The following is a 25,895-nucleotide window of genomic DNA, read 5'->3' as shown; positions in this document are numbered from 1 at the left end:
AGCAGCTTCTAAAGTGACAACAAAATCCCTTGATGGTTTTCAGTAGTTTGGTTTATAGCTGGATGTGGACATTTGTTTACCTATTCCAAATCACTTTTTTTCTTTGTGATAAAGTTTAGAGGCTTCCTACTTGCGCTGTAAAACTGTTCCTAAGTACAGAAAGGCTTCATTTCCCCTTGCTGGATTGCAGCATCAGAGCTATCACCGAGGTGGCCATCCTCAAACCTGGGAGTAAACTCAGGAAAGCAGAGGCAGATGTGAGCCCTCATGTTCATAAGAGGAATCCAGAGGTGTGAAGGGCAGCGAGGTGTACAGCCCCCATCCCAGAGCAGTGGGATTCAGGTGCTCAGCCCTGATAACTTTGGAAGGCCCGAGGATCTGTGCTCCGTTTCCTTTCATCAGCCCACCCACCCTTATAGCCTGAGGCAGTCCTGAAGCTGCTAATGATCGGAAAGCAGCAATTAATTATGAGAATCTCAAACCTCGCCAACATCACGTGGGGACGTTGAAAAGCTGATAAAGCCTTGGGCAGCAGCTTTTGGCCTGTTTCAGGTCAGTGTGTGATCCTCGGGTAGCATTCATGCCTCAAATAATGGCTGGAAAGAGAAAGCCCCGCACACAGCTGCAGTGTGTATCCTGAGTTGAGCCTTGCACATACACAGTGCTGAGGAAAACGAGCAGGGCGAGCAAATACAGGAGTGTGTTTCCTTTTGTCCCAAGAGATTTGACATCGAATATTTCCGCTTGTTTTTCTGGATTTCTTTAACTCTGATATCCTTCATACGGGTTGCCAAATCGTGGGTCGAGTGCGGTATCCCTTTCCTCCCACTGCCATTCCTCTTCTTTTATTCATTTGAAATAAGTGAAATTCCAGCCGGGAGTCTTCCTTTTGCCCCCTTTAATGACAAGGGGCTGTTGATCGGACCCGCAGATCGGACCTGCCAGGAGTTCTCTTCCTTTGTGAGTTATGGGCAGATGAAGCAAGCCGTGGTTAATCCTTTTTCCAACTGAGAAATATGTGCTCTGTCAATGGCTGCACTTGGGTAAGAAATTCTGCTGCTTCCTTCTTCAGCTTAACTGGAAGAGCATAAAACCCTGCTCAGCTGAACACGTGAAGCAAACAGAAAAACCCATCCTGCAAGTTCTGGGTGGGCTCGGAGTTGTAGACTTTCTCCCTTGAGAGCAATTCTGTATGGAACATTCCCACTGCCGGAGCGGATGGCAGTGCTGATAAATGGGAATGTGGGCTGCATCCTCATATAGCGTCGTCTGGGCTAATGTGGCTCATCCCAAGCTCAGAGGAAATGGAAATCGTAGAACATTAAGGTTGGAAAAGATCTCTACTACAGCAAGTCCACCTGACAACCCATCTCCACCATGCCTACTGCAGTGCCCAGTGCTCCGCCGCACCTGGGTTTAAGCTGCCCTGGTGCCTGCAGTGACTTGAACGAGGGTTTTGATGTGAGCTTCTTCCTGAACGTTTTGAAAGATTAGAAGGGCTCAAAGAGGAGGATAAGTGAAACAATCGTTCTTCTCATGAAATGAATGGTTCAGGGACTAATCCTGCATCCCCACCGTGCCTTAAACACCTAGTGAAACCAGAAACGCGGAGCACGCACGGTGCAGCAGAACCCTCCTATGGACAGGGAGGCTTTTACTGCTCTGAGAGGTGTCTTTGGTAATTTAAGATAGAGCAACCATGTGGTCGCAGAGGAGATTAACATTCCTTGGCCGGAGAGGATGAGCTTTTATTTTGAAAGCCACCTGGGTTCTACTTAAAAGTGGTGGAATACTTCAGAATTTATTACGGCTGAGCAGGCTCCTATTTAACAATGTCAAGACATAGCTGTGGAAATACACACACTTCTCTTCTTTGGAGACACGCAATGCACTACATTTCGTCCTCGCACAGCTGTTGCTGTTCTGTAACATCAAACCAGCGCAGAGTTTGGCCACGAAGGATACCTAATATTTGGATTTTATATGCAGTGTCTCCAATTTATGCGCTTAGAATCATGAAGATGACTTATGATGTGTTGTGTTTGCATTGGCAACGGCTCAAAACCAGAAATATATTTCAGGCTTGGCTTTCCAGATATTATCTCAAGTCATTTAAAAGTTCATTATAGGGCACCCGCTAGTGCTGCTATAGTAAAAGGGCTGTCAGCATTTTTCAAGGGTTTATAACTCAGCCATTAAAAAAAAAAAACGTCTGTGGGCTGAAACTTGGCATTCAGGGGGTAGACCCAGCAGTAAATTGTTTTTACAAATTAAAAAAAAAAAGTCAATTGCCTATTATTAAATTATAGGTGGGCTACATTTTATTTAGAACTTATTCAGGCTATTCTCCTGTACTTCCGTAAATTAAAATGCGTCTGAAACGTTCTCATAGAGTGCAGCTCTAAAATACGGACCAGCTGTTGTTGTTCTTGAAATCCTGAGATTGAACTGCAAATGTAACAACAGCGCTTATCCCAGCGTAGCACTTTTCACCTTCAAAGTGCTTTACGAGCATTATCTCATTAATGTACATAGCAGCCTCCCCATGATGTAAGAGGGATTATTATCCTCACTTTATAGCTGGAGAAACCGAGCCAAAAGGTTTAAGGCTGTTTTTAAAAGGACTTAGTTGCACAAATCCCGTGTGAGCTTTGATTGGCTTTGGGTGTCTGCTTCCCTTCGGCTCTTCTAAAATCCCAGCCGGGGTGATTCACCCAGCGCTGCTCGGAGCCAGCATTGCACTCACACTTTCCAATGGCTGCTGCCACTTGAGTGTCGTTAACTTTTGGTAAGGGCCATCATGTTTCTAACAAATTATTCTTTTGGGCAGAGAGAGTCAGCTCGGGGCGGCAGCCCTGCTCACCCCCTGCTGAAGCCCAGAAGGAGGATCTACTCCTGTTTTTCTTGGCCTTTTTTGTCCCAAATTAGATGGCGTTAGAGCTGATGGCACCAGAGGGAGGGTGGACAGAAACCTGAGGAGTTGTTTTGTTGTTGGTTGTCGTTAGGGAGAGGGTGGTGGTGGTAGCTTTGGGGATTTGATGAGCTTTGGTAGGTAAGGGTTAAATTTGAGGGCTGGAAGTAGAATTGGGCTTCCCTTCGGCTGCCCTGTGCTAAGTGAGGGCAGCAGTGGGTGGCACTCATCCGTTCTCTTAGTCCCATACTCCTCAGGTTCCCAAACCTGGCATGGTTTGGAAGCACTGTTGGACCGTCAGCTCACTGTCAGTAACAGAAATGCTTCACCCATGAGAAACTTCAAGATTCCAGCTGCCTGGAACTTTCCCTGCTCACATCTCATGTCAGGTATTTTACAGTCTGCTGCCTGAGCTGATGTAAGATTTGGATGCAAACTGCGTGGATTGAAGAACTAAGCTAAGCTGAATTTTGAGAATGCTATTTGTTGTAGAGTTCATGTAACAGTTTGCAGAGAAGGCAAAGAAAGCGTGGGGAAGAGTGGGAAGTCCTGGCACCAGAGGCTGCTTCTGTGGGTACCCATAGAGATGCTGCCCCATAGCTCTTGCTGTGATGGCCCTACTTCCCCATTGCCTCACTGTTGGCACTGGTACTTTGAAGTCCTTCTTTTGGTATCCTATCCATCATTATTATTCCTTTATTTGCTTCTTCTGTACACTCCAGGACCTTTAAATATTTTATTTACTGTTGGTTGTCAGCAAGACCATCACAGGACTGAGGCCATCCTGTTTTCTGTCTGTATGGCACTGAAGATGTCTGAACTTCCATCTTTGAAACACATTCAGGAGTTATGTCAAGGACTGTGATGCAGAAATGCATTGGATCATTAAGTGTGGTTATCCACTTCCGTATGATTACTGTGACTTTGTTAAGCACAGACTGTGGGGAGAGCCCAAGAATACGTGTGTTGATTTAGATGGTACTTCCCAATGAGGTTATGAAGGTTCAAGTCAGAAATGCTTTTAGTCATGTAAAAGTGGCTCTGGAGAGGTAAGGAGCAGCCCGGCACCCAGGTGGGATGCTGAGCCCGTTGTCTGCCTTCACCACTCAGCTGCTTTGACACCAAACACAACTTTAACTAACCAGGTCCACAGGAGCACAGGTAGCAGTATGATTTTGCAGTTTCATATCTGTGTGTTAACAAACTTGATCAGTGGAAGATTGCTGTGTGGGCAGCTCCTTTGTGCATAGTGCTTACCCTAACAGCACCTCAGGAGAACAGGGATGTGCTGCAAATCCAGGGTAAGAACTCACGCACTAAGGAGATTAAATACAAAGGGGAGAGATACCGATACTCACAAGACATAATGAAGGGAGTAGCCGGTGAAGACATGATTAAAATAAGTAATTAGGGAAGTGGATTAGTTGAGTAAAGTACTTAGCCAAGCTGTTTTTATTGGGTGCTGGAGATCTTTCTCCTAATTTCAGGCAGGCTTGCTGCTGCAGGTAACAGTGGATGCAGCCGACCGTGGCCGCTCCAGCAGCACAAGTTCACTCACTGATGGGCCTCATCGACCTCCCAGTCCTGCTGGCAGAGCACAGCAGCAGGGCCCTGGGTTTCCCACTGCCCGGCTGCCCTGCAGAGACAGCCAGCAGTGCTAATGGGCTCTGCCCACTAATGACCACGTTGGGTTTGAACCTGTGACACCGAGATGAAAGCCTGCGTATTCCATTCCCCTAACCCAATCCATCTCGCTCTCTGCCTTTAAAGGATTTAATTAAATGCTGAGTACAGTTAACTAGAAATGGCCTTCTTCCTGACCGATGCAGAACGAAATAGCACTTGACAGGAGAAGGCAATGCTCACGAATGGATTAGAAGAGATTAATTTTGTGAAATCGTGATTTAACATTCTCTGTCTTAACAAAATGAAAGAATTCTTGATCTTATGCTTGCAACTATCATGAGACCTATTTCAGATTAAACTTCAGTGCCCTCCCCAGAGGAAACACTGACTGAGAAGAAAGCCTTCATCTCGTAGATACGATCCCCATTCCTTCATCTGTGCTCTCAGTGCTTGCAGAACCATTCACAACGTGGTTCCTGTCTGTGGTTTTGCAGCTCCATTAAAAATGGCTCTGAGGTCCTCGTTGCTGAGTGGCTGATTTCATACATCGGTACATTGTGTGCATGCAGACATGAGCAGGGCAGATGTGTGAGGCACAAACAATAAAATAAGTGGCTGAATTTACAATGGTTATTTTTGCATTTACTGGTTAGCAAAAAGAAAAAAAAAATTAAATAGAGGAGGTGTTACATCTTTCTGCTGTGTTGAATGAAGCCAAATATAGGAGGATGCTGAGAAAGTGGAGAAAATCTATGGATGTACAAAGGAAAAGAAGCTTTTGAGAATGACAGTATGACTGTGTGACTACTGTGAGTACTGTGTCCAGGTCTGGAGCCCCCTGTGCAATAAAGACAGGGAGCTGTTGGAGAGGGTCCAGAGAGGAGCCACAAAGATGATCAGGGGGCTGCAGCACCTCCTGTATGAAGACAGGCTGAGGGAGCTGGGCTTGTTCAGCATGGAGGAAAGAAGGCTGTGGAGTGACCTCATTGCAGCCTTCAGTACCTGAAGGGGCCTACATACAGGAGGGGAAGGAACACTTTGAAAGGGTAGATAACTGCAGGACAAAGGAAAATGGTTTTAAATTGAGGGACAGAAGATTTAGGCTGGATGTCAGGAGGAAGTTCTTTGCTATGAGAGCGGTGAGGTGCTGGAACAGCTGCCCAGAGAGGCTGTGGGGGCCTCGTCCATCCCTGGAAGTGTTCAGGTTGCATGGGGTCCTGGACAGCCTGGGCTGCTATGAAATGTGGAGGTTGGTGGCCCCACCTGTGGCGATGGGTTGGAGATTCATCATCCTAGAGGTTCTTTCCAGTGAAGGCCATTCTGTGATTCTTTGACTACAGTGTAGTGAAAATAGCAAAATTTGTTCCTTTTTTCACTGTGCAAAACTATGTGGAACCCACAGTGGCCCTGAAACTCAAATTAACGAGGAGAATTTTTGGCTAAACCCAATGTCCACTTCCTTCATTTCCCTTTCAAAGATAGGAACGAGAGCTGTTCCAAATAACGCTTCCCGAGCTGGATTTTTGCAACTCACCTTGTTTCATTTTCCACGACAGATTACTTCTTGACGCTCGACGAGCCGATGAACAACATCACCACCACTCTTGGCCAGACCGCAGAGCTGCACTGTAAGGTGTCCGGCAATCCTCCGCCCACCGTGCGCTGGCTGAAGAACGACGCTCCCGTGGTCCAGGAGCCCCGGCGCATCTCCTTCCGTGCCACCAGCTACGGCTCCCGGCTGAGGATCAGGAACCTGGACACCACCGACACCGGCTACTTCCAGTGCGTCGCCACCAACGGCAGGAAGACTGTTTCTACGACCGGTGTGCTGTTTGTCAAATTCGGTACGTTACCTCCTGTGAAGCTGTTAGAATTGTTACCTAGGAAAATAGCGCAGGTAACTCTGGACAAAGTTCTTAGAGTCATAGGATGTTGCAGATTGGAAGGGATCCATGGGATCTTCAAGTCCAGCTCCTGTGTTGTTTTAACCACTGAAAACAAGAGAAGTGACTCTGGAAGCATTCAAGGCCAGGCTGGATGTGGCTCTGGGCAGCTTGGCCTGCTGGTTGGCGACCTGCACACAGCGGGGAGTTGGCACTAGATGAGCGTTGTGCTCCTTTGCAACCCAGGCCATTCTGTGATATGACTCTACTATGGAATGGTATCAGCCAGCAGCACTGCTCACTGCTCAGCTCAGATGCCCATCATGCCAGCTGTAGTGGTGGTCTTTAGTATACAGAAATCCAATAGAACCAGGGCATAAACAGAGACTGCTGAGCAGCAGTGTTCATTGATGCACCAACTGGGTGGATTCAGACCCAGATGATAAAAACTGTGATTTTCTCAAGTGCCCAAGTGACATCCTCTTCTTCCAATAAGTGAGAAATTCAGCTTGCAGCTTGGAGAAGATTGGAGGTGGAGTGAAAATGTTATATGTAGACCCAATAGTGATATATATATATATATATATACATATAGTTTTATGTTAGTGATAAATATATATATATATACATATATACCTTTCAGATAAAATAGGCACTTCTTCAAAGCTTGTATTGAGGCAATTGCCTTCATAGACAGTCTTATGACTGGGATGATTCCAGACATGAGATGGGTTTTGTGCATCTTATCCATCTCCTCTCAGGGTGAAATGCTTCACCGAGGTGAGGATGCTTGCGTGGAACCCAGGCAGTCCTCACAGTGACACAGAAGGAGTGATGTATCTGATGTGTGCCAGAGACTTTCATCATGAATCTCTAAATTCTAATAAGAAATTGGTCATCGGATTTTCTCATGAAGTAATTGTCCTTTAGTTTGAATCTGAAATTTAGGATATTTTTGTCTAAAAAATAGCACCTTTATAGACGCTGCTGTAGAAAACACAGAATATTTTTTGTGATTTGCTGACTGGAGCAACATTTAATCTTACAACTCAATTTCTAAAGCAAATGCTCATTAATATGAATGTCTCTTAAACCTGCTGCAGCTGACTCTTCAGTTTGCTCTGTGCTGCTGAACTGCAGTCAGCTCAGCCAGTCCAGCATTTGCCAAATCATAAATGCCAAAGGCACCACCAGCGAAACACTGTCAGCCAACGCCTGCTGAATCAGGCCAAGGATGAATACCCTGAAACACAGTGAAGATTGATAGGGGGAAATGATGCTGTTTCTCCCACTTATAGTTAGAACATGCTTTTGTACAAGCCTCCTGTGGTTTGCTGCAGCCTTTTTTGTCGTGACCCCAAACACAGTCGAATTACAGAATCAGTCCCTCAGCTGTTTATTACCCTTATCTACAGCATTTTGCAGACAGTCACTGCTACAGGATACAATCTTGTCTTTGCTATTGAGAAATGGAGACTTGCCTGTTGAACTATGTTAACCACATTTGACATGACAGACTGTTACTTTTATCTTTTAAAAGGTTTTGAAAAGCTTCCTGCTTGTTACCTCACTATAACTCATCACACTGTTTTTCTTCTGTCACTTTTCCAGGTCCCCCACCAACAGCAAGTCCAGGATCATCGTAAGTTGTTTCATGTCTCTTAAGTCGATTCATTAATCTTGCATTTCAGCAGTCAGAAGTTCATTTTTCATTTTGTGTGACAGAAGCACTTTTACATTCCACTTGAAGTCAGATAGGATCATAATTTATTGTAACCGAATTATCTGTCTCATAGATAAATTTTCATGTTATCATGTCAACTCCTATTTCTTAAGCTAGACTTCTTATTTTCCAGTATTATTTCCTTTAGGTCCCCTGGTGCCTTCAGCCCTTGAACTGATTTCAGTGCACATACAGAACACACTGTGTGAGGTGAAACCGACCTTCTTAGCCATAGCCCAGTAGGGATAATGTTTGAGTGGGTAGATGTTACCACCTAGGGGATTTTTATTAATATAATGGAACTGATGGTCATAACCTGGATCTGTGTACATCTGTGACTGTATTAGCAAATAGTTATAAAAGTTCTTAAAGACCAGGTACCAGGATGTGAGCACTGGCTGTTTTCACAGCATGTCCCCTCTACCCTGGAACCCATAATCTGCTGCTGGCTCTGAGCAGTTGCCACCTTGAGTTTGGCACTGGAGCTTCTGTCAGTGGTAAGCCTTGAGAACCTGAGTCTCTCATTTCAAGATAGATATGATCGAACTTGCTCACCTTTTATAATCTCCCACTGTTTTTGAGTCTGCTCTTCAGCTGTTCAAAAGTTTGTCATTAATGTTATGATTGTGTGTCCAGCTTATTCACACCTTGCACATATGAAGTAATGCTGAAAACCCACCTGTCTGGATGATGAAGCTGTGAATGACTGCCTGTGTTCACAAACTATTGCAGAGTATAAATTAAGGAAAGCATCTGACCACAAAAGGACATGCTAGGATGCCCTCTAATGGAATGCTATAAAATGTGGTTTTGTCTTTTGAAGGTACCTGCAATGAAGTTACTGGTTTTGTTTAGGAAGGGCAGCTCTTTGCTGGAACTCAGAGTCCCCGTTTTGAATGCGATGCCGTGTGAAGCAAAGCTGCACTGTGGGAGGTGGAGGCTGCTGTGCACTTCAGCATTTGGGAGATGTTTGTAATGATTTGAGAAGGCGTGCATTTTGCATTTGCTTCTGCCAAGTTTGGTTTTCTAAGGTGAAGCAAAGCTGTCAGAAACCCATAGGAGAGCAGTGTGAGCACAGAAGGCAGGGAGCTGTGCTGGAGTTTTGTCTGGGCTGCTGAGGATTTCCTTTTGTGGCTTTTTGTTGTTGTTTTTTTCTTTAAACAAAATTGGTTTAGGAACCTTTTTCCAGTTTCTCCTTGCAATTTATCTCTTCACTAAAAGCCTCACCCATTTATGGGGAAGTGACAGCAAATGTTCCTATTAATTCAGGGAAAGTCAGACTGAGCTCTAGGGGTAATGCCTGCACATCATCATCCACAAGGGAAAAGACAAACTACTTCTGTGTTTTTTTTCCTTCGTATGCTCCATATCAAACATTACATTGACGTTAAAGGGATTCAATCCAGGATTTTCATTTTGCTCTCAGCATGCCCTGCCCATTGTTACACAGGAGTATAAGCGCAAAGACGTGAAAAGGTGAAAATAAAGTGAGAGTTCCTCTGCAGTAATCCACTTTACAATCGTGCCTTTAAAATTTGTAACCAAGAAAGATATTTAATCACACTTCATTACCCTGAAAGGTTGTGGGCCTGTCTGATGAGAGGACGCATTGTTCTAAACTTTGGAGGGTAACATATCCAAAGAAACGTGCGCAGGCATCTCTGTTTTACTGAATGGGGAGCGTTTACATTCCTGTAGAAGCTAACCAGATTTAATCTGTGAAATGAGAGAATCAGGAAGAAGCTTATGAGAGAGAAATGATAAACTTGGAGCTCGAACTAAATTGGAGTTCAACAAATGTCAGTGGGTCGTCATGAACCTGGTTCATATCTGCTGCCAGTGGCACGAGTGCAAGAGCCTCGTGGATAGCAGCGCTTGGCGAGTTCCAGCTGGATTGAGCTGAGCTGCAAAGAGAAATTGTGTGTTGTGGAATGCAGCAGGAGGGCTGTTTGCTGTTCTTTCCATGCAAAAAAAAAACTTGAAATATCATATGTAGTATGCTCTTGATGCAAACTAGCAAACAAATTATTAGCTGTGGAAAAAATGGAAATTTGGTGAAGGGTTTATGTTCAGAGTGATTCCACGTTACGCAGGGAAGTGCCACAAAGAGGTGTCTGAAGGGGTACTGATTAAAGGCAGCAGTGTTCTTTGTCACAGGGGAACAGAGCATCTTCAGCAGCTCTGGTGAGCTTTCTTACCCGAAAATATTTATTGACATTCTAGAGGTTAATAGATCTCAAAGATGAAGAGAGCCTGGAGACCATTCCCTGCACAATTCGTACTTCAGTAGTGCTTGTGCTTTATCAGCAGGACTTTCTTCACAGTCAACCAAATGGATGGCAAGTAGCAGTCGTCCTCGGTGGCTGTGCTTTTCCCATGTTGTCTTTATTAATCTACCACGAGAGGAAGGTTCTGTTCATTTGAGGATTTAATTGGAGGATCATGTTTTTAAAAAAATCCATATGCTCAGCACTTTTCTTCGTATAATTTATAGGTGCAGAGTTCTGCACTTATGTGTTGGCAGAAAAATAGATGGTCCAACTGTAACTTAAAAAATAAAAAGGTTAAATGGATAACTTCTGGAAAAGAAGACAGGCAATGCGAGAAAACATCTTGATTCTCGTGTGTGTTATATCCCTATTCTTTCTGCTTTCCTCAAACACTGCTACAGTTACTTAGAGCCAAATGTCTGCTTGCAAACCAGTCCGAAGCAAATGAAAGGAGCTCCAGCAGCAGCGTGCCACCACCATCCATTGGGGAGCGAGGACAGAGAGGTATTGCTGTAGTGCACAGCCTGGCTGACCTGAGTGTCCTTCCTTCAGCTCTCTGGTGTTTGGCAAAGGTCAGCTTTAAAGCCTTATCTGCGGGGCTGAGGAGCTGCATTCCGCTGACATGCTCTGCTGCTCGATATGAGTAACGCAGCGTAAATATGCTTCTCTTTATTTTTTTTCTTTAGCAAAACCACACTCCTGCTTTATAAATAAATGGTTATTTTATCTTTGTTCTGCCAGAAGGTGCTACAGATACAGGGCCCATTCCAGGCACCCGGGGAGTTGAAGGCAGAGTGTGAACGCCGCTGAGCACAGCCCGGCTGTGTGCCTGGAGCGGGGCGGCCCTGTGGGCTGAATTAGATTCCATGAAGTGGGGGCTGTCAAGGGCACCTCCAGAGCAGGCAGCAGCCAGGAGCTCCTCTTCCGGCTGGTAATTCGGGTCCTGCTTGGCTCTTGGTGTGAAAGGCCAAATGTACTTAGTTAGCACTTTTATTTTTTCCTTTAGTATTGAAGTTCTGATGTTTCGTGTCGCTTTGAAACGTTTTTGTCAAGGTTTGGTCCTTTAAGATGTGGCAGCGTGCATCCCAACCTCAGGTCTCTCCAGGGGCTGCAGAGAAAGGGCTGAGCACAGCAGATTCCAGGCAGTGAGAAAATTCTGTGTAACAATAGAGATCATTTGGCCTGCAGAATCGCTGTGCGTTCAGTTCTTCCCCACAGTTATTAATTGTGCATTTTTCCTCTGTATTGTTTCCACTACCTGGAGCGATGCTCTGTGCTTGCCCTGAACTTCTCTTGGTTGTTCCAGGAAGAATCCTGGGTGTGAATTGTTGGGGGTTGAGCAGGGGGAACTCACTTGTACTCTGCTCAGGAGCTGCTGTACTGGGAGAGAAAACAGAAATGCCTTTTTTTGTAATCCAGTCTAAAAATGGACTAGATAAAACCCAATGGCATTTAGTTCAGTGGGAAGAGTCAAGGAAAATGTCAACTCTGTGTTGAAGTTGTGCAAAAAAAGTACAAACTCTGTTGTTTTGTGAGCACGTTGTGAAAGATCCTAACCTGCAGGTGACGTAGCCCTGGCAGGACGGGCTTTTGGCCTCTGTGCAGTGGAGCCACACGAAGAAAAGCACAGCACCTCTTAGAAGTGTTCTGTAAGTTCACAAGACGTGGCGTTTTAGGTGTTGAAGGCCAAAAATGCCTATTCCATCAGCATTACTGCTGTGGGATGTGCAGTCTGTGCTGCATGGCAGAGACAGTGCATCTGGTGCCAGGGCTGCCCTCTGACTCTTTCCAAGGCCCTCTGTGTATGCATGCAAATATGGCATTGTTTGCTCTTTATTTAGCCACTCAGAATGAGGAGAGGAGGCAAAGAGGAGAGGAGAGGGCTGTAATTTTAAGGGGCATTTGATTCATAAAATCAAATGGGGTTTGTGCTTCCCAGAAATAGCTTGCGAGGCCTGTGAAACCACAAACCCCGCAGGATTCTCCCATCCTCTTTTTCAGTGATTAAGATTTTTATGGTCGTTTTTTCTTTTTTTTTTTTCCCCCCAGTTAAACACATCTGGGATTTTTAGTAGAACAGATCTTTTGTACAGTGGCTCCATGTGGCTGGATGTCAGCATAGTTCTCTTCAGCAAGAAAACACATAACCACTGGCCAGCATCCAGGTGAGACTTGGCCAACTGTGTGTTTGACTGAGCATTTCACAGAGGCTTCTTTTGACCTGAGAAGTTAAATTTTATACAAAAAGATCCCAAAAACTATAAAGAGGAAAGAGCAGATTCACCAGGGAGCTGCTTCAGAGCATCCTGAGCCCAACCCTGCTGCTGCCGCCCACTGCACCCACGCTTACCCCGCTGCTGGAACAGCTTTCCTCGCTGTCATTGCCACCAGTGCTGCTTTTGGTGTCTGTGGAAATGCTGAGTGAGGACTGAAGGCAAATCCCACAGGTCTGGGAGCTGGCTCCTTTATAGCCCTGGTGCGTGTTGGTGCAGATGCCACAGGGCAGACTTTGAGTGGGATGTTGTACACGGAGGCCAATATAAATACGTTTGTGCAAGACAGTTGTGCAGTGTGAAGATGAAGTTGGAGTGGCTGATGCTGACAGAAACCACGTTGTGTTCTGTTGCATTACTTCACTTGACTGCAAGTAATACCCCCCTAGTTTTTCCAGGGTCTGAGAGCCAAATTAACTGCTGCAGGCAGTTGTAGAAATGAAGTGTTTCCAGGAAAGGCTGCTTTTTGCCATGTCTTTGATCTGCGCACTTATCTGCTAGGCACTGTCTCATCTTCTCCCTGGTTACTCCCTTGTGATTTTCCTGGTGATATTCCTGTGGCATCAGGAGTTAGTGGGGGACTGCTGAGGCTCCTGAGCCAGGAGGGGCTGTGGTCATGGGCAACCCTGAGCAAGCAGACATCAAGTGGAAACCTCTGGGTGAATGCAGTACTGCATTTAGGACGCTGTATTTATGTCTGGTAGTAAATGAATTGGTTACAGCCAGTGTTGTACTGCATTTTATCTACTTCAAGGTACTTATGTAGCTAAATATACACATTATCTGGGAACTCCAGGCTCCTTTGCCTCTTTACCTTTTCTTATCTCCGAGACTACATAAGTGAAGCTGAGCCACAGTAAGATTGAAGGTGTGCTCAGTTGCCTTCACTGCTTTATGCTCTTAGCCCAGCTCTTACTGCTAGAGAGGGTGAAATTGGAGTTTGTTATGCTGTGGTAAATCTGCAGAAAAGAAGCTGGCCTGGAGTTTGGAGTGAGATTTAACTTAGTGCTTTTCACTTTTGAAAGGGTACCTGATAAATGCTGTTACCTATTTTAATTGAAATGTTCCACCTCTATCTATCGTGTAGGAAGAGTAGAAAGCCCTTCTGTCTTCAGGAGGTCTGAAGGAAAGGTATGACACGAGATGGAGACATAGCTTTGTTATCTGGAAACAAATTAATCACATTGATGTCAATATCTTTTAAGTGGGGAGAGAGAAGGGAGCACAATGCACTACAACTTGGACATTAGGAGCCAGAGTTGCCTAATGCATTGTTATACTATGTAGGAAAAGACAATGCACTATTAAGAACTGTATCTGTTTTCCTTCTGTTCAGTATCACCCATAGCAACTACATAAGTAAATAAATGTTTGGTATAGAAACAGCCTTTGTGGAATGCTGCAGATAATATTTAAAGAGTGTTTGTGCTTTTATTCCTGCGAGGCTTTGATATGACCCAGTTGCATGGCTGGTAGTGACGTTGCACACAGGGATTGTGGCAGGACCCCAGGAGAGCAGCAGGGCCTAAGAGTGGATTTAGGAACACACAGAAGCCTTGGAGGATACGTAAGGTGCAGGAAGTTTTCTTTCTTTAAGGAGTTTCGATGAATTGTTAGAAAATTTGGTTTATATAAACACTTAAATCCTATAATTACATAAATTGAGCCCAAGTTACAGACTGTGGGCTTACTTTTCTGATTTATTTTAGATGGGCAAAGTGAGGGTCATTTCGAAGTTTCTTTATTCTGTTTGGCAACAGAATGGGAAAAAAAAAAATCACGAAAAGCTGAAAAGCTGCATTCCTTCCCCCAGTCGTCTCCTGCAGTCTTTGGGGAACTGCATTTGTGGGGACCGTCTTGAAGTGTTGCAAAAAAATCTGATCATTATGCACAGTTGGCAATCTGTGTCTGACTAAGTCTGTTAATAAACTGAGTCTTGTGAGTTGAACCAAACAGTCAGACCGGCCAAGTATTGTTCTGTTAATGCTATAGATCCTTCGTGTTCCCCAGGGCTCTCTTCCCACCGAACTCTCTGGCAGCACTGCCTGGGTTGAGCACACGCTGGGGCGGCCAACCCATGCTGCTAAGCTCCATGGTAGGGCTGCCACCAGGACTGCTTGGTTGGTAACAGAATTGCTCTTGATTAACAACATTGTGCCTGCAGTATTTGGTTTCATTGGTTGCTGGAATGAAGCTAAGAGCTTTAGGAAGTGCTGCACAGCCCCAGCCCAGCAAGTGCCCACTGGATGGGAGGAAGACCCCAATTCCCTTGTGGTCGTTCCCAACAACAGCAGTTTTGTGGCCAAGTTCCCTCTAACTCAGAGACCCTTTCTGGAGCTGCTATAAGTTTGCAGTGGCGATGTTGTCCTAATCACTGTATTTTTATGACACATTCCAGTTTTTAGAAGAGATGATTTTTTCTAAGACAATTCCCATCCAAACAAAGTCTCAGCTAGTTCTAATCATAGGGGTGATTTAAATGCCTTACAAGGATTTCTTTGAGCCCAAAGTCTGAGAGGCAAGATTTAACCACAGTAGAGCAACAATGATATTCACCCTTCCCGGTCCATATCAGGTTATGGTGCTGGCTAACAGAGCCTCTCCCAGGCTGCTTTCTGAGGATGGGCTGGCCCTGAACATTTATCTTGTCCTCAGAAGGGCAATAAAAGATGATTTGGATGTTTTGGAGAGGGTCTACGTGTGAGGAGCCCAGGTGTGTTGTATTCAGACAATGTGGTATCTAAGGTTTCTAGCAGTTGTTCTGTCTGTGTGTAGTTACAGTACAGACCCTTCTCCAATTCTGCTTCTCTCTAAGAGCTGGGTACTGCAGTTCTGGGAATGGAGGGTTCAATTTTAAGATGGAACCCAAGGACCAAAGCCTCCTCCTCCTTCCCAGTCCCAGCCTTTGGGGGCTCTCCATTTTGTTTTGGACATTCAGCATAAGAAATCAGTGTTACAAGAGAGTATGCTACTTCTGTCCCATGGGACATGGGCTTAAAAGTCTTTCATCGTCTTGTTTTACCTGAAAGCCTGCACCTTCTGGTGGCTGAATGTCCTTGGGGTGCTTCACTGGGATCTGGCAGCCGTGGGAGTTGGTCAGGTGGAAGGGATGAAAGAGGGAGCAAACATTTCAGCAACCAGTTAACATCTGGGGTCATCTCCAAGGTGCACTGGGATAATGCTGTGCAGTAAGGCCTTTAATTATAAGGGAAATCCTGTTTCAAGGTTTGTAATATTTCTGTGGTTGTAATAAAATACTCTGCAAAAGCAGGTAGTAAAACCTCAGTGAGAAAATACCTTTTTCTTTTTTTGTTCTTGTATTTTAATGCCCAGCCCCCACTGCTGTTCCTTAAAGAAATCTCCTGATTCAGTTTGTGCTGATGGGGAGTGGTGAGAGATCTGTTGGAGGTTCATCAGATCCCGATGGCACGCAGCCACTCAGCCCAGGGCAAAGCTTTGTGCAGGTTTCTGCTCAGCCTGCTGCTGCTGCTGGCCTGGAAATTGACTGACGAGGAAGCACTGAAAGCATTAGCAGTGAAAGCTTCTGTTGCTCGTGGTAGCAATTATTCAAGAGAAATAATAACAACAACAACAATAACAATAGTAATAACAATAATGATGATGAATTACAGTCCTACAAACATGCTGAGCTTGCAGTGCTGCACAGCATTGCGAGGATGTGTCCATCATCCAGCGTCAGCTTCTGAGTTTACCTGGGGTTTGCACAGCCTGCAGCAGGAGCAGGGTTGCAGTGTTTATTCAGTCTAGTAAAAACATTACAAATGTGAATAAACCTGCTTTGACCCACGCTGCTTTCAGTCCTGCACTGCAGTATAAAACCTTCAGAAGGGGTTTTCCAACCTTGATAAGATCAGTGCATAGGCTGCTGCATGTAGTTACCTACTTGGTCGCAATTTGTGTTACTTCATCACAAAGTCATTAAGCATGAGGAAGATTATAAGGTGTTACGTTATTTATCCTGATAATTAAAAACACGCACGACACTGGCCTTGGCTGTTTAAAGCAGTAACCTGGGGCGAGTTCAAATACTGTAAAAGGAGTTAATCATCGATTTCAGAGTGTGTCAAGTTTATTGATCTTGTTAACAGGAAAACCCGTGTGTGGCTGCCTCGGTGAGGAAAGAAGGCAGTTATCTGAGCTGTGAGGAGCTGGATGCTGTTGTTGATGCCTGAGCCAACCACAGGCAGCGTTAAGCAAAAATGAATTGCAAACGTTGCCCTGCCACTGTTTTCCAGGCAAATGTCTTGTGTCAGTAAATGTACTTACACCACATTTTCTTTCAGTCATGATTTTGCTGCAGGAGAATGCACACATTCTTTGCTGCAGTGCCATCCAGCAGCTAGCACCTACAGTGCGTACAACTGATCCCTGTCCCAGGTCCAGAGCCACTTTTAGGGTGTCAGAGGTGTAGTCCTCCATCTAACCAGCCTGTATGAGGGTGGCTGCACTTAGGCTGTCTTCCCCCCAGTTGTTACGCAGAGCCTCCAGGCATCGCAGAAGGAGTGGGAAGTTAGCCCAGGGGCAAGATCCCTTGAGCTCACGTTGTTGAAAAGATGGGATTTCAGTAGCTGCTCTCTTAAGTTGCCTTCTTAGAAGGTAGTTACGTAAATCACTTGTACATTTTATCTGCATTATTATTGGTGGTTCTACCATTTCCGACTTGCGAGAAGGAAGTACGAATTGTTTTAGAATCTCTTAATCTGGAAGCACTAAAAGCATGGCAAAGCCCTTTTCTTTACTACTTGCAGCTAAGCTGTTTTCTGAATCCTCCTGGTGGGACTTCTGCTTCTCAAGGCAATTTTTGGCATTTATTGAATCTTTGGTGGTGTCAGTATGTCCCTCTCTATGGATGCAGATGCCCGAGCACAGCCAGCAGGTGAGGACCTGGGCGTCAGTGTGAGTAGTATTGACATGAGCAAAAGATAACAAGAGCAATTATGATTTTAGCAATGAGAAATGCAGAGGAGTGATCTGGGGAATGTTTGCTTGTGCAGGGAGCTGGTTTGGAGGCCGCAGCTGACATCAGGAGCTGCCGCTGAACCAGATTCTCTGACTCAGCTGATGGGGATTAAACCCAAAGCAGCTCCTGGATGTCTGCAGAGCTGCCCTGTCTTCTTCTGAGTGCGAGGAAGACACACACAGGAATGTTACCCCACCTGTGACACAGAAGGTGATTTTATGGGACAAAACAGACAAATATCATCATGCCAAAGTACCCCAACAGGATAAATGGAACAATGCTATACAAGTACTGGTGTCTCCTCGGGTTCTCACTTCATGCAGTGTGCATAAATCACCTTGCTGCATGGGTTGTGTGTGTGCATGCCTTTCTAGATGATGGTTGGCATAATCCTTATTTAATTTTTTATGCAGTTGTGAAATGGTGTTAATGTGTTTTATGTTATCATACCATGATAACAGTTAGTGTTGATACAAACCAGCATTTCACCCACTCAGAGATAAAATACAGCTTTTAGATTTGATAAAGCACAACTGCGAAAGTGTGCCAGGACAGACTTTATTTAAGCAAGGCTTTAGGAACAGTTTTTGGAGCTACTTTTATCTGAAATAATATTTTTTCAGTGAGGGAATGCATTGATATCATTTATAACGTGCATACAACTTTATCGATACCAATTAATTTCAGAATTACAGCTGAAATGTTGTGTCCTGTGGCTCAACCCACTGTGCTGAGCCTGGGAGCAGACCCTACCAAGGAGTGCTGCAGCTGGGTGCTGTCAGGACTCCAAATGTCCTCTGCATCAATTTATGGAGGAGATTGCTTGCAAACTGTCTTAGAATTCTGTCATCCATACGTGGTGGTAAGTTAGCATAATTACTGCTAATGCAAAGCTTCATCAAATTGGCATCTTCAGTTGCTGGCATGCTGGAGTAACAATAATAATAATAATAATAAATAAGCAGCATGGTTTTTATTTCTTGGTAAATATCAGGTAGTTGTGTATCTTGCAGCCAGTCCAGAACAATATATAGCTTTTTCTTCTTCTGCCATTTGAACAAGAAGAAACAGTGCTGGTTTGGGAAGCAGGAAGGTGGTTTATTTCCCCTTGAATAGCAGCAATTGGCTGCAAATGAACTGCCAGATGGCATTATCTTGCATGTTTTGTACAAACACCTTATTGCAAATGAGCTGGGTTTTCCTTTGAGTTCCTTGGACAAACGTTTTAAGCTGGCAGTGTTTCTAACTGGTTGGCCTTGCAAATTCAGCCATGTTTCCTTCTTTACTCACCGCCACGAGAAATAGAAAAATCTAAAGGAGATCAGAATTTACTTAGTAATTCTTTCAGTGCTGCTGCTGTAGGACAGGAGAGGTGTGTTCAGCATTCATTCTTTCGAGGTAGCAGGAGAAAATGGCAGTGACTGCCTCTTTTGCTGAGAACTTTGGGGAGGTGTCTGGCCCATTTCTGAACAGGCAGTTGCCATTTTTACACAGCTCTTTCTTCAGGTCAGGATCTCTGTAATTTAGGCTGGCTGTCCTTCTCAAGGCTAACTGAAACAGGAATCTTCTGGTCCCACATACTGAAGAGTGACTGCTTCATGCTGCTGTGTGCAGCAAGGTGTGATGCTCCTAAAGAAAGCAAACAAGTTCCCTGTGCCTTATTCTGTTACCTTTAGGGAGTGGATGGACAGATCTTAATTTTCACCAAAGCATATTTTCCCTCATGTTTGTTGTCTTAAGAATGAGTTTCTTATCTCGAAAGCAATCTTTTTTCAGAAGGCCTTCTCAGTGCAGTGTAACTCATGGGTCCCTTTAAAGCAGGCTGGCTATTCCCAGCTGGGTAGCCTCTATTTATGTGTGTCTGTCAGTAGCAGAATTTATGATAGACCTGCGAGTTATGTGAACTTTAAATGTTTTCACAGTTGTTAAACTTGACCAACTATTTCAAATAAGACTAACTGCTTAAAATGGTCTGGGGCTTACCAGCTACCCCCAGCCAAAGCACAGCATTATGCTCATCAACTCAGCAACCCCCAGGCTGCTCATCAGCAGGGAAAAACTCTGCCTTCATAGCTCGACAGGATTCCTAAGAAAGCCCTGTAGAAAAATGTGTTTTCCACTCGATTTTTTAAAGGAGTCTGGAATGTCAGGTCATCTTTTTCCACATAATCGCTCTCCATCCAGTGTGCTTCCTTTGAAGTGCTCAGCCCAGCAGGAAGGGCCGTGAATGCATTCAGGGCTGGCGTTACCACATCAAGAGGAGCAAGGTAGTGCACAGGTAGTTAGTTACCTCAGCTTGTGTCTGCTGTAGGAGCAGGGCATCCAGCAGCCATCTGTTCGGGTCTTGGTGTGCTGAGGTCTGTGCCTGTGGGCAGGCAGCCCTTGCACAGAACGTGCCCCAGCACCCCCTGGGCAGAGCTAAGCAGCTTCACCAGCATCTCTGTCAGCTTTGCTAAGTAAAAGGAGAAGTAAAATAGCTAATTTTGCAGGGAGCTTAAGCTTGTGTGGTTACTCTTACATTTGTAGTGACTGCAGGCTGTAGTGGTTATTGATGGGTGCAAATTTTTGGTCGAATAATAGTTTAAACAAGCTAACATTATACGTATTATTTTTAATTAACTTCTGCTGAGGCATGTGTTTCACTTTTAATTCAAGTGTCAGATTTGTGAAGTCTGTTTTTCATCATGCCTAAGGTTAAAATATTAGGTCACCAGAAGAAAGACTTACTTGAGTCACATAAGACAAATTAAATGTTAGAAGGAAGGAGAGGGGAGGGAGGAGAAGAAAAAAAAAGAAGCTGTGACTTAAGAAAATAAGGTAGAGCAGGAAAAGGTTAGTGAGAGATAAAATGGGCTGCAGAAGGCCTCAAACTCCTTTGGTAGCGTTCAGATTTGGCTCACGGTGCCACAGAAGATTTAGTATCAGTTATAAATAAATAGTTCAGAGCTGTATTTGCAGTGTCCTGAGGCAGAGGAAGGAGTGGGACGTTGACTTCTGCAGGGAGTCCCTGTGGGCAGCAAACAGTCTGCACTAGTTTTAGCAAGGAATGAAACGGGTCTTTAAGGCACATCACTGGAGAATAGGATGTTTGGGTGTCTTCTGTGGGAGAGAAAGCAAATCATCTGTAGATTGGAAGATTAGCTTGAAAATGAACTTGCTTTCCCACGTTATTGAAATGGCCTATGTGTTAGTACCATAAAAATGTATTTTGTTTTGAATTAAATGTTTGCATTTGTGATGTTTTAATTTATGAACGTGCATTATTTCCTGTGTGTTCTGGAAGACAACGATCCTGCTGCAAAAGCTGGTATCATACAGCAGCGAACACACTCCCTTGCTGAGTAATTTCAGTTGTTGATAATGAGAAAGCAGTTGTGGGATAGACAGAAATCATCAGCAGTGCTAACTGGAAAGTTGGAAATGTTCGTTTTTCCAGAAAAGAAGGGACACCTGACAAAGGAGATTTAATGTAAGGCAAGCAAAAAAGTGTTCCTTAAAACTTTGTTATTATTCTCGGTCTTTTCTCATCACAGGGGTTCAAAGTGCCCTTTCTCTGCAGTTTTCTCAGAGCAGCACACCTCAGAGGACCCAGCTCCTTATACATTACAGCCAGGTTCTGCCGTGTGTTTGATGCAAAGAGAGCTTCTCTTGTGGTATCAGTTGCATGAGCACTCACTCTGAGGCCCCATTATGCCTATAACGGGGCAGTTAAATATTGGGGAATAAAGCCCCTAATGTCCAGAAGAAGCCATTTGAAAGGTGTCTGAACCCTGACTGTATTACTGTATTTCTGCTGCGTTTCAAGTTGCTGGGGCTTGGTGTTTTATTTTTTTAATACATCACAAAGGTGCACCTTTCTGTGAATTCCATGGGGGAGGAAATCCAGTTTGTGGGGAGGAGGCACACAGTGTAATCTCCAACTTACTTTATGGCAGAAAGAAAGGTAAATGGCCTCTTTCGTGTGACTAAGTACTGAATAAATTTCTTGATATTGAGGACTTGTATCTGACAAGAGAAAGAATGCAATCTAAGTGTGTCCGTAGTGATTTGTCTTGCTGTTTGTGCTCCTCCAGGGGCAGGGGTTGGTTCTTCTCCTGTTCCGTTGTCAACAAGTGCCTCGTGTTGTAGTAATTCTCGCATGCAGCAATGCTGAAGGTCAGGACAGTCTCTAGGAAACATCAGCATCCTGGCCAGGGCGCTCACTCAGATAGCTGCAGTGTCTGTGAAAGCCAAGAGATGGTTGATGTAGGAGCACCTTTGGATCTGGAGGCTTTTTATTGCTCACACAAAGAGAGGTGCACCAACTCATGGCAGTGGCTCGGTCAGACTGTTTGAGGGTTGCTCCCTGGTGAGATGGATGTAGATGGGATGTGGTCTGATCCAATTCATTTGCACGTGGTCACCGTCAGACAGGCCTGCTATGACTCCTTGCAGCCCAGTATTGCTCCTATGGCCTGGCATGGCTTCTTGTGGCCTGGTATTGCTCCCATAGCCTGCTTTTGCTCTTGCAGCCTGGTATCGCTCCTGTGGCCTGGCATCGCTCCTGCAGAATGGCTGCAGCAGAATGATGGTGTGCAGCAGACAAGCGTTCCATCAAGCCCTCCTTATCTAAAGGTTAATGCCTGATGAGAGGCGGATAAGGGATGTGTGTGTGAGATCATCATGGCTCCGTGAGAGTCCGGGGGGAAGGAGCGTGTTTGGCTGTGCAGCACAAAGCTTTGCTACAAGAGGCAACGCTTAGCACTTGTAATCTTATCCTGCCTGACTGCTCTTCGAAAACATGTTACATTTTTCCTCCCGCATCTCAAAACTTGGACAAAGCGACCTTCCAAACATAACCCTCAAATAGCTTTGTCAAACAGAACATGAGTGCGAGAAGTTTCCTGCCATTTCCCTAACTGCGAGCATATGATTTGCAGTTCATCTTGAATAATGATGTAACAGATGTGCCAGGAAAGATCCAAGCACTGTTACCAGGGTCGTTCCCTAACCAGCTGCAGCTGCCGCGCCAGCACACCGCCCAGCCCGTGCATGGGGCCACTGCCTGGGCAAGAGGAGTTTGGGAGGGAGGGCTTGTTATATAGAGTGTTTAAGAGGAGAAAAAGAGTGAATCTCAGAGGCCAACATCCCAGATAATTCGGTTGCTTTTGGTCAGTACTTAAATCCAGTTCATGACAACAGGTATTGAGCTCATCTAGGCAGCCTTTGCTTTGCAAAAATGAATGATTTTGGTAGAGACATTGTAAAATTTCCTTACAGTGACAAAAAAAAAAGCATGCAGTTGTGAATTGGTACATCCTTGCCAAGAGATTAATTGTGTGGGAGTTTTACTTTATTAAGCTTCCAAACTGTGGGTTCCGCACTGCTGCCCGCCTTTGGTTAGCAGAACCATTTATAGTTCCAGCTGCCTTCCAGCACCCAAATCCCTGACCAGAAGTGAGCAGGGGGGTGAGCGCAATGTTTGGCAGCCCCAAGCGACGTGTCCATGTGACTGGGAGACTTGGGGTGACCAGGGAGCTCTGTTTGTCCCAATTTTAGCAGGGAATGGCCGTCATGTGGCCGCAGAGCTGGCCTGGGCCACTGGCTGCCCTCCCTGCGCTGAGCCCTGCAGAGCAGAAGCCCAAAGGCACATCCATTGCTGATGCTGGATCCGTGTCCTGGTTGGAGGCATCGCACGGAACCGGCCGTCAGTGGGGAAGAGAAGTAACAAGTAAATGAAGGCACTGCTCAGGCAGATCATACTTGCTCGTTGAATTATTTTTTGGTCATGGCTGGGAAAGAGGTGTCTCTGTGGTGCTGTGGGACTCCGCAAATGTAACGATGACAAAACCCAGCATTATTCATTTTGTATTTTACGCCCTTGCTTTTCTAGTTAAACCCTAGCTGCCCTGTGACTTTAGAGGGGTGTCAAAACGCCAATAGCTTATATTACACAGAACTTTTTCTTAAATTACATGGTGACGTGCAAGTCTGGGCAGTTCTCTTCTTTTTACAAAGTAAAATGCAGCCTTCCCATTTCTGAAGTACTGTTATGAAACAGAGCCAATACGTTCCCATTTTCAAAGGCACAAGCAATGGGTTTTTGCTCTTTGGAAAGTCTGACAGAATATTATTCATCTGTTTGCTTTAAGGGATATCTGCCAAGTAGAAACTCTGTACCTTTTATTCTGAGCAAAGCTGGAACACGAGTATGGAACAGAACACAATTTATTTGACAATGTAAAATAATTTATACAGCATTTAAGCATGCACAGAGGGTGTATTTGATACATGTAGTAATAAAAATTTATTGATACACCTTTTAATTAATTGCCAAATTTTATGGAGCAAATTTCTTCCCTCCACGCTGTTGCCCATCAGTGTTTGTTACAAACTCAGCTCCTCCAAAGCAGCACCGTCATCGGCCAGGCTGCGGGTTGCAGATGTGAGATGTGTCAGTGCAAGTTTCAGCAGCAAGCAGGGCCCTCGTGGGGCAGCTGCTGAGGGGTCTGCAGGGGTGGTGGGACCGAGCAGTGTTCCCTTGGAAGAGAAGGGCATAAAGCACTCAGTTGTCTGAGCTGGGCAGTGTTGGCTGCGTTTTCCCATCACTGCTCTGCTGCTGGATATAAATTATTTAGATAAACAGCCGTGAGTAGTTGAGTGCTGTGCTAGAAAAATAAAAAATTAAGCAAGACAAAATGCCTTTCACTTTGTAAATGAGAAATTGTCTGGACAACCTTCACACAGAACCAGTGCTATTCCTTCTCCACTGGGTAGATCTCAGAGATAATGCTGCATTTATTTGCTGTCGCTCCTCATACCTATTAGTGGTCCTAAAACAGGTTTTGCACACACGCCTTAATCTCCTGCTGGCTTTACATCACCATCTTCCACTATCACTGCACATTACAGTGTCTTTTCCTTGCTGCTTTTTGTAAATCCTCACTGTGGTAGTGCATATAGCAGTGTGCCAATGCTGTAAAGAGTGTCAGAAGGGAGAGTGAGGCTCCTATCTCTTCTCTTTGCACATTCAAAGCATTTGGGACCTGGGCTTGCCTTGTCCTCCATCTCTCGTTTGCCCAAAAACATATAAAAATGGTTCTGTGAGTCTTTCTCATCAAATAGTCATGCAAGTCCTACTCAAAGCTGGGGGGAAAAAAAAGAGAGAAATCCATGGGGCGTGGAGCACAATTACACCATCTTTGGAATATTTAACTTCAATAAATTGGATGTAATAAAAATAAATACAACATGATCTCGGAAGGTCCAGCTTTTCTATGCATTTATTCAATCGTTCATAGTAAAGTCTGGTAACAAAACTTCACTAAACTGAGTTCCCGGGCCTGCTGTTGGTGTGAACCTATAAACCACAGTGAGTTCTTTCTCAGTTGTTGGCAATTTTGTTTTGTGCTGTGATTTTGATTCTGTGCAATCAGATATTTGAGGACACCTGAGTACAGTGTAAGCTCAATCCGTGGCACTGTTATCTCACGGAGCTAGAAGTGCTGGAGCATGGGGAGCTGCAGCAGGATCTGACAGCGATGGGCAAGCTCCAAGGTAAACATCAGGGTTGGTCTAGCAAACAGAGTGGAAACCAAATGTGAAAAGAAATAACATTAAAACAGTTAAGTGCTCTATCTTCTGTCAGGCATTGAAATCCAGTGCTTTCCTTCTTCTGTGTAGTCGTGGTGAGGTGTGGGGTGTGCAGGAGGTGGGGCAGTGTGCTCACGTGTCTGTCCCGTCAGCAGTGCCCACAGGCATGGATTGTCTTCTCTCTCATTAGGACTTAAGCTTGTCTGTTGATTTTTACCATGTTAATTGCAGAGTGGCTCCTATCTTATGTCCTGTTGAGCCACTCACCATGTTGCTGTGGGTGGGGTCATATCAGGACCATGAAGCACGGAGGTGTGCATCGCATGGGTTACATAGGAGGAATCGGCAGCCTCGGCCTCCACCCACTGTGCATTCAAAGCCAGCCAGAGGCAGCTGCCAGCTGGCAGCAGGGGGTGCAGATGTGCTAAGGCCAGGCAAGAGCTGTGTCCCACTCTGCTGCTCCCACTCCATTTGATTTATCCTTCTGCCCCATCATGGAGCCGTTTTCCAAGACAATTCAAGGTAGTGCCTCCATCTGAGCCACTCATTTTCCATCTCCCTCTGCAAATCCCTCTGTGGCATGCAGAGGCTTTGGGATCTCAGCTCTCCTCTTTCCTCTGATCTTCACCTCCTGAGATAATCTCCCAAATCCTGTT

At 45.0% G+C, this 25,895-nt stretch overlaps 1 protein-coding gene across 6 annotated transcripts in view; it reads left to right on the top strand.

Moving 5' to 3' along the window:
• The window catches only part of ROR1 (receptor tyrosine kinase like orphan receptor 1), a 146,449-nt gene that overhangs the window by 107,453 nt on the left and 13,101 nt on the right, over window positions 1–25,895 (top strand). For all 6 annotated transcript variants that reach the window (XM_052666853.1, XM_052666855.1, XM_052666854.1 and 3 more), the window contains 2 exons: window positions 6,094–6,381; window positions 8,032–8,062. In XM_052666853.1, coding sequence (XP_052522813.1) covers window positions 6,094–6,381; window positions 8,032–8,062 — 319 coding nt within the window. The remainder of the gene's footprint in view (window positions 1–6,093; window positions 6,382–8,031; window positions 8,063–25,895) is intronic.

The sequence above is a fragment of the Tympanuchus pallidicinctus genome, unplaced genomic scaffold, assembly GCF_026119805.1.
Source record: "Tympanuchus pallidicinctus isolate F22 unplaced genomic scaffold, pur_lepc_1.0 scaffold7, whole genome shotgun sequence".
Classification (NCBI taxonomy): Eukaryota; Metazoa; Chordata; class Aves; order Galliformes; family Phasianidae; genus Tympanuchus; species Tympanuchus pallidicinctus.
The sequence above is the reverse complement of the archived record's forward strand: the minus strand, read 5'-3'. Positions and strand labels throughout refer to the sequence as shown.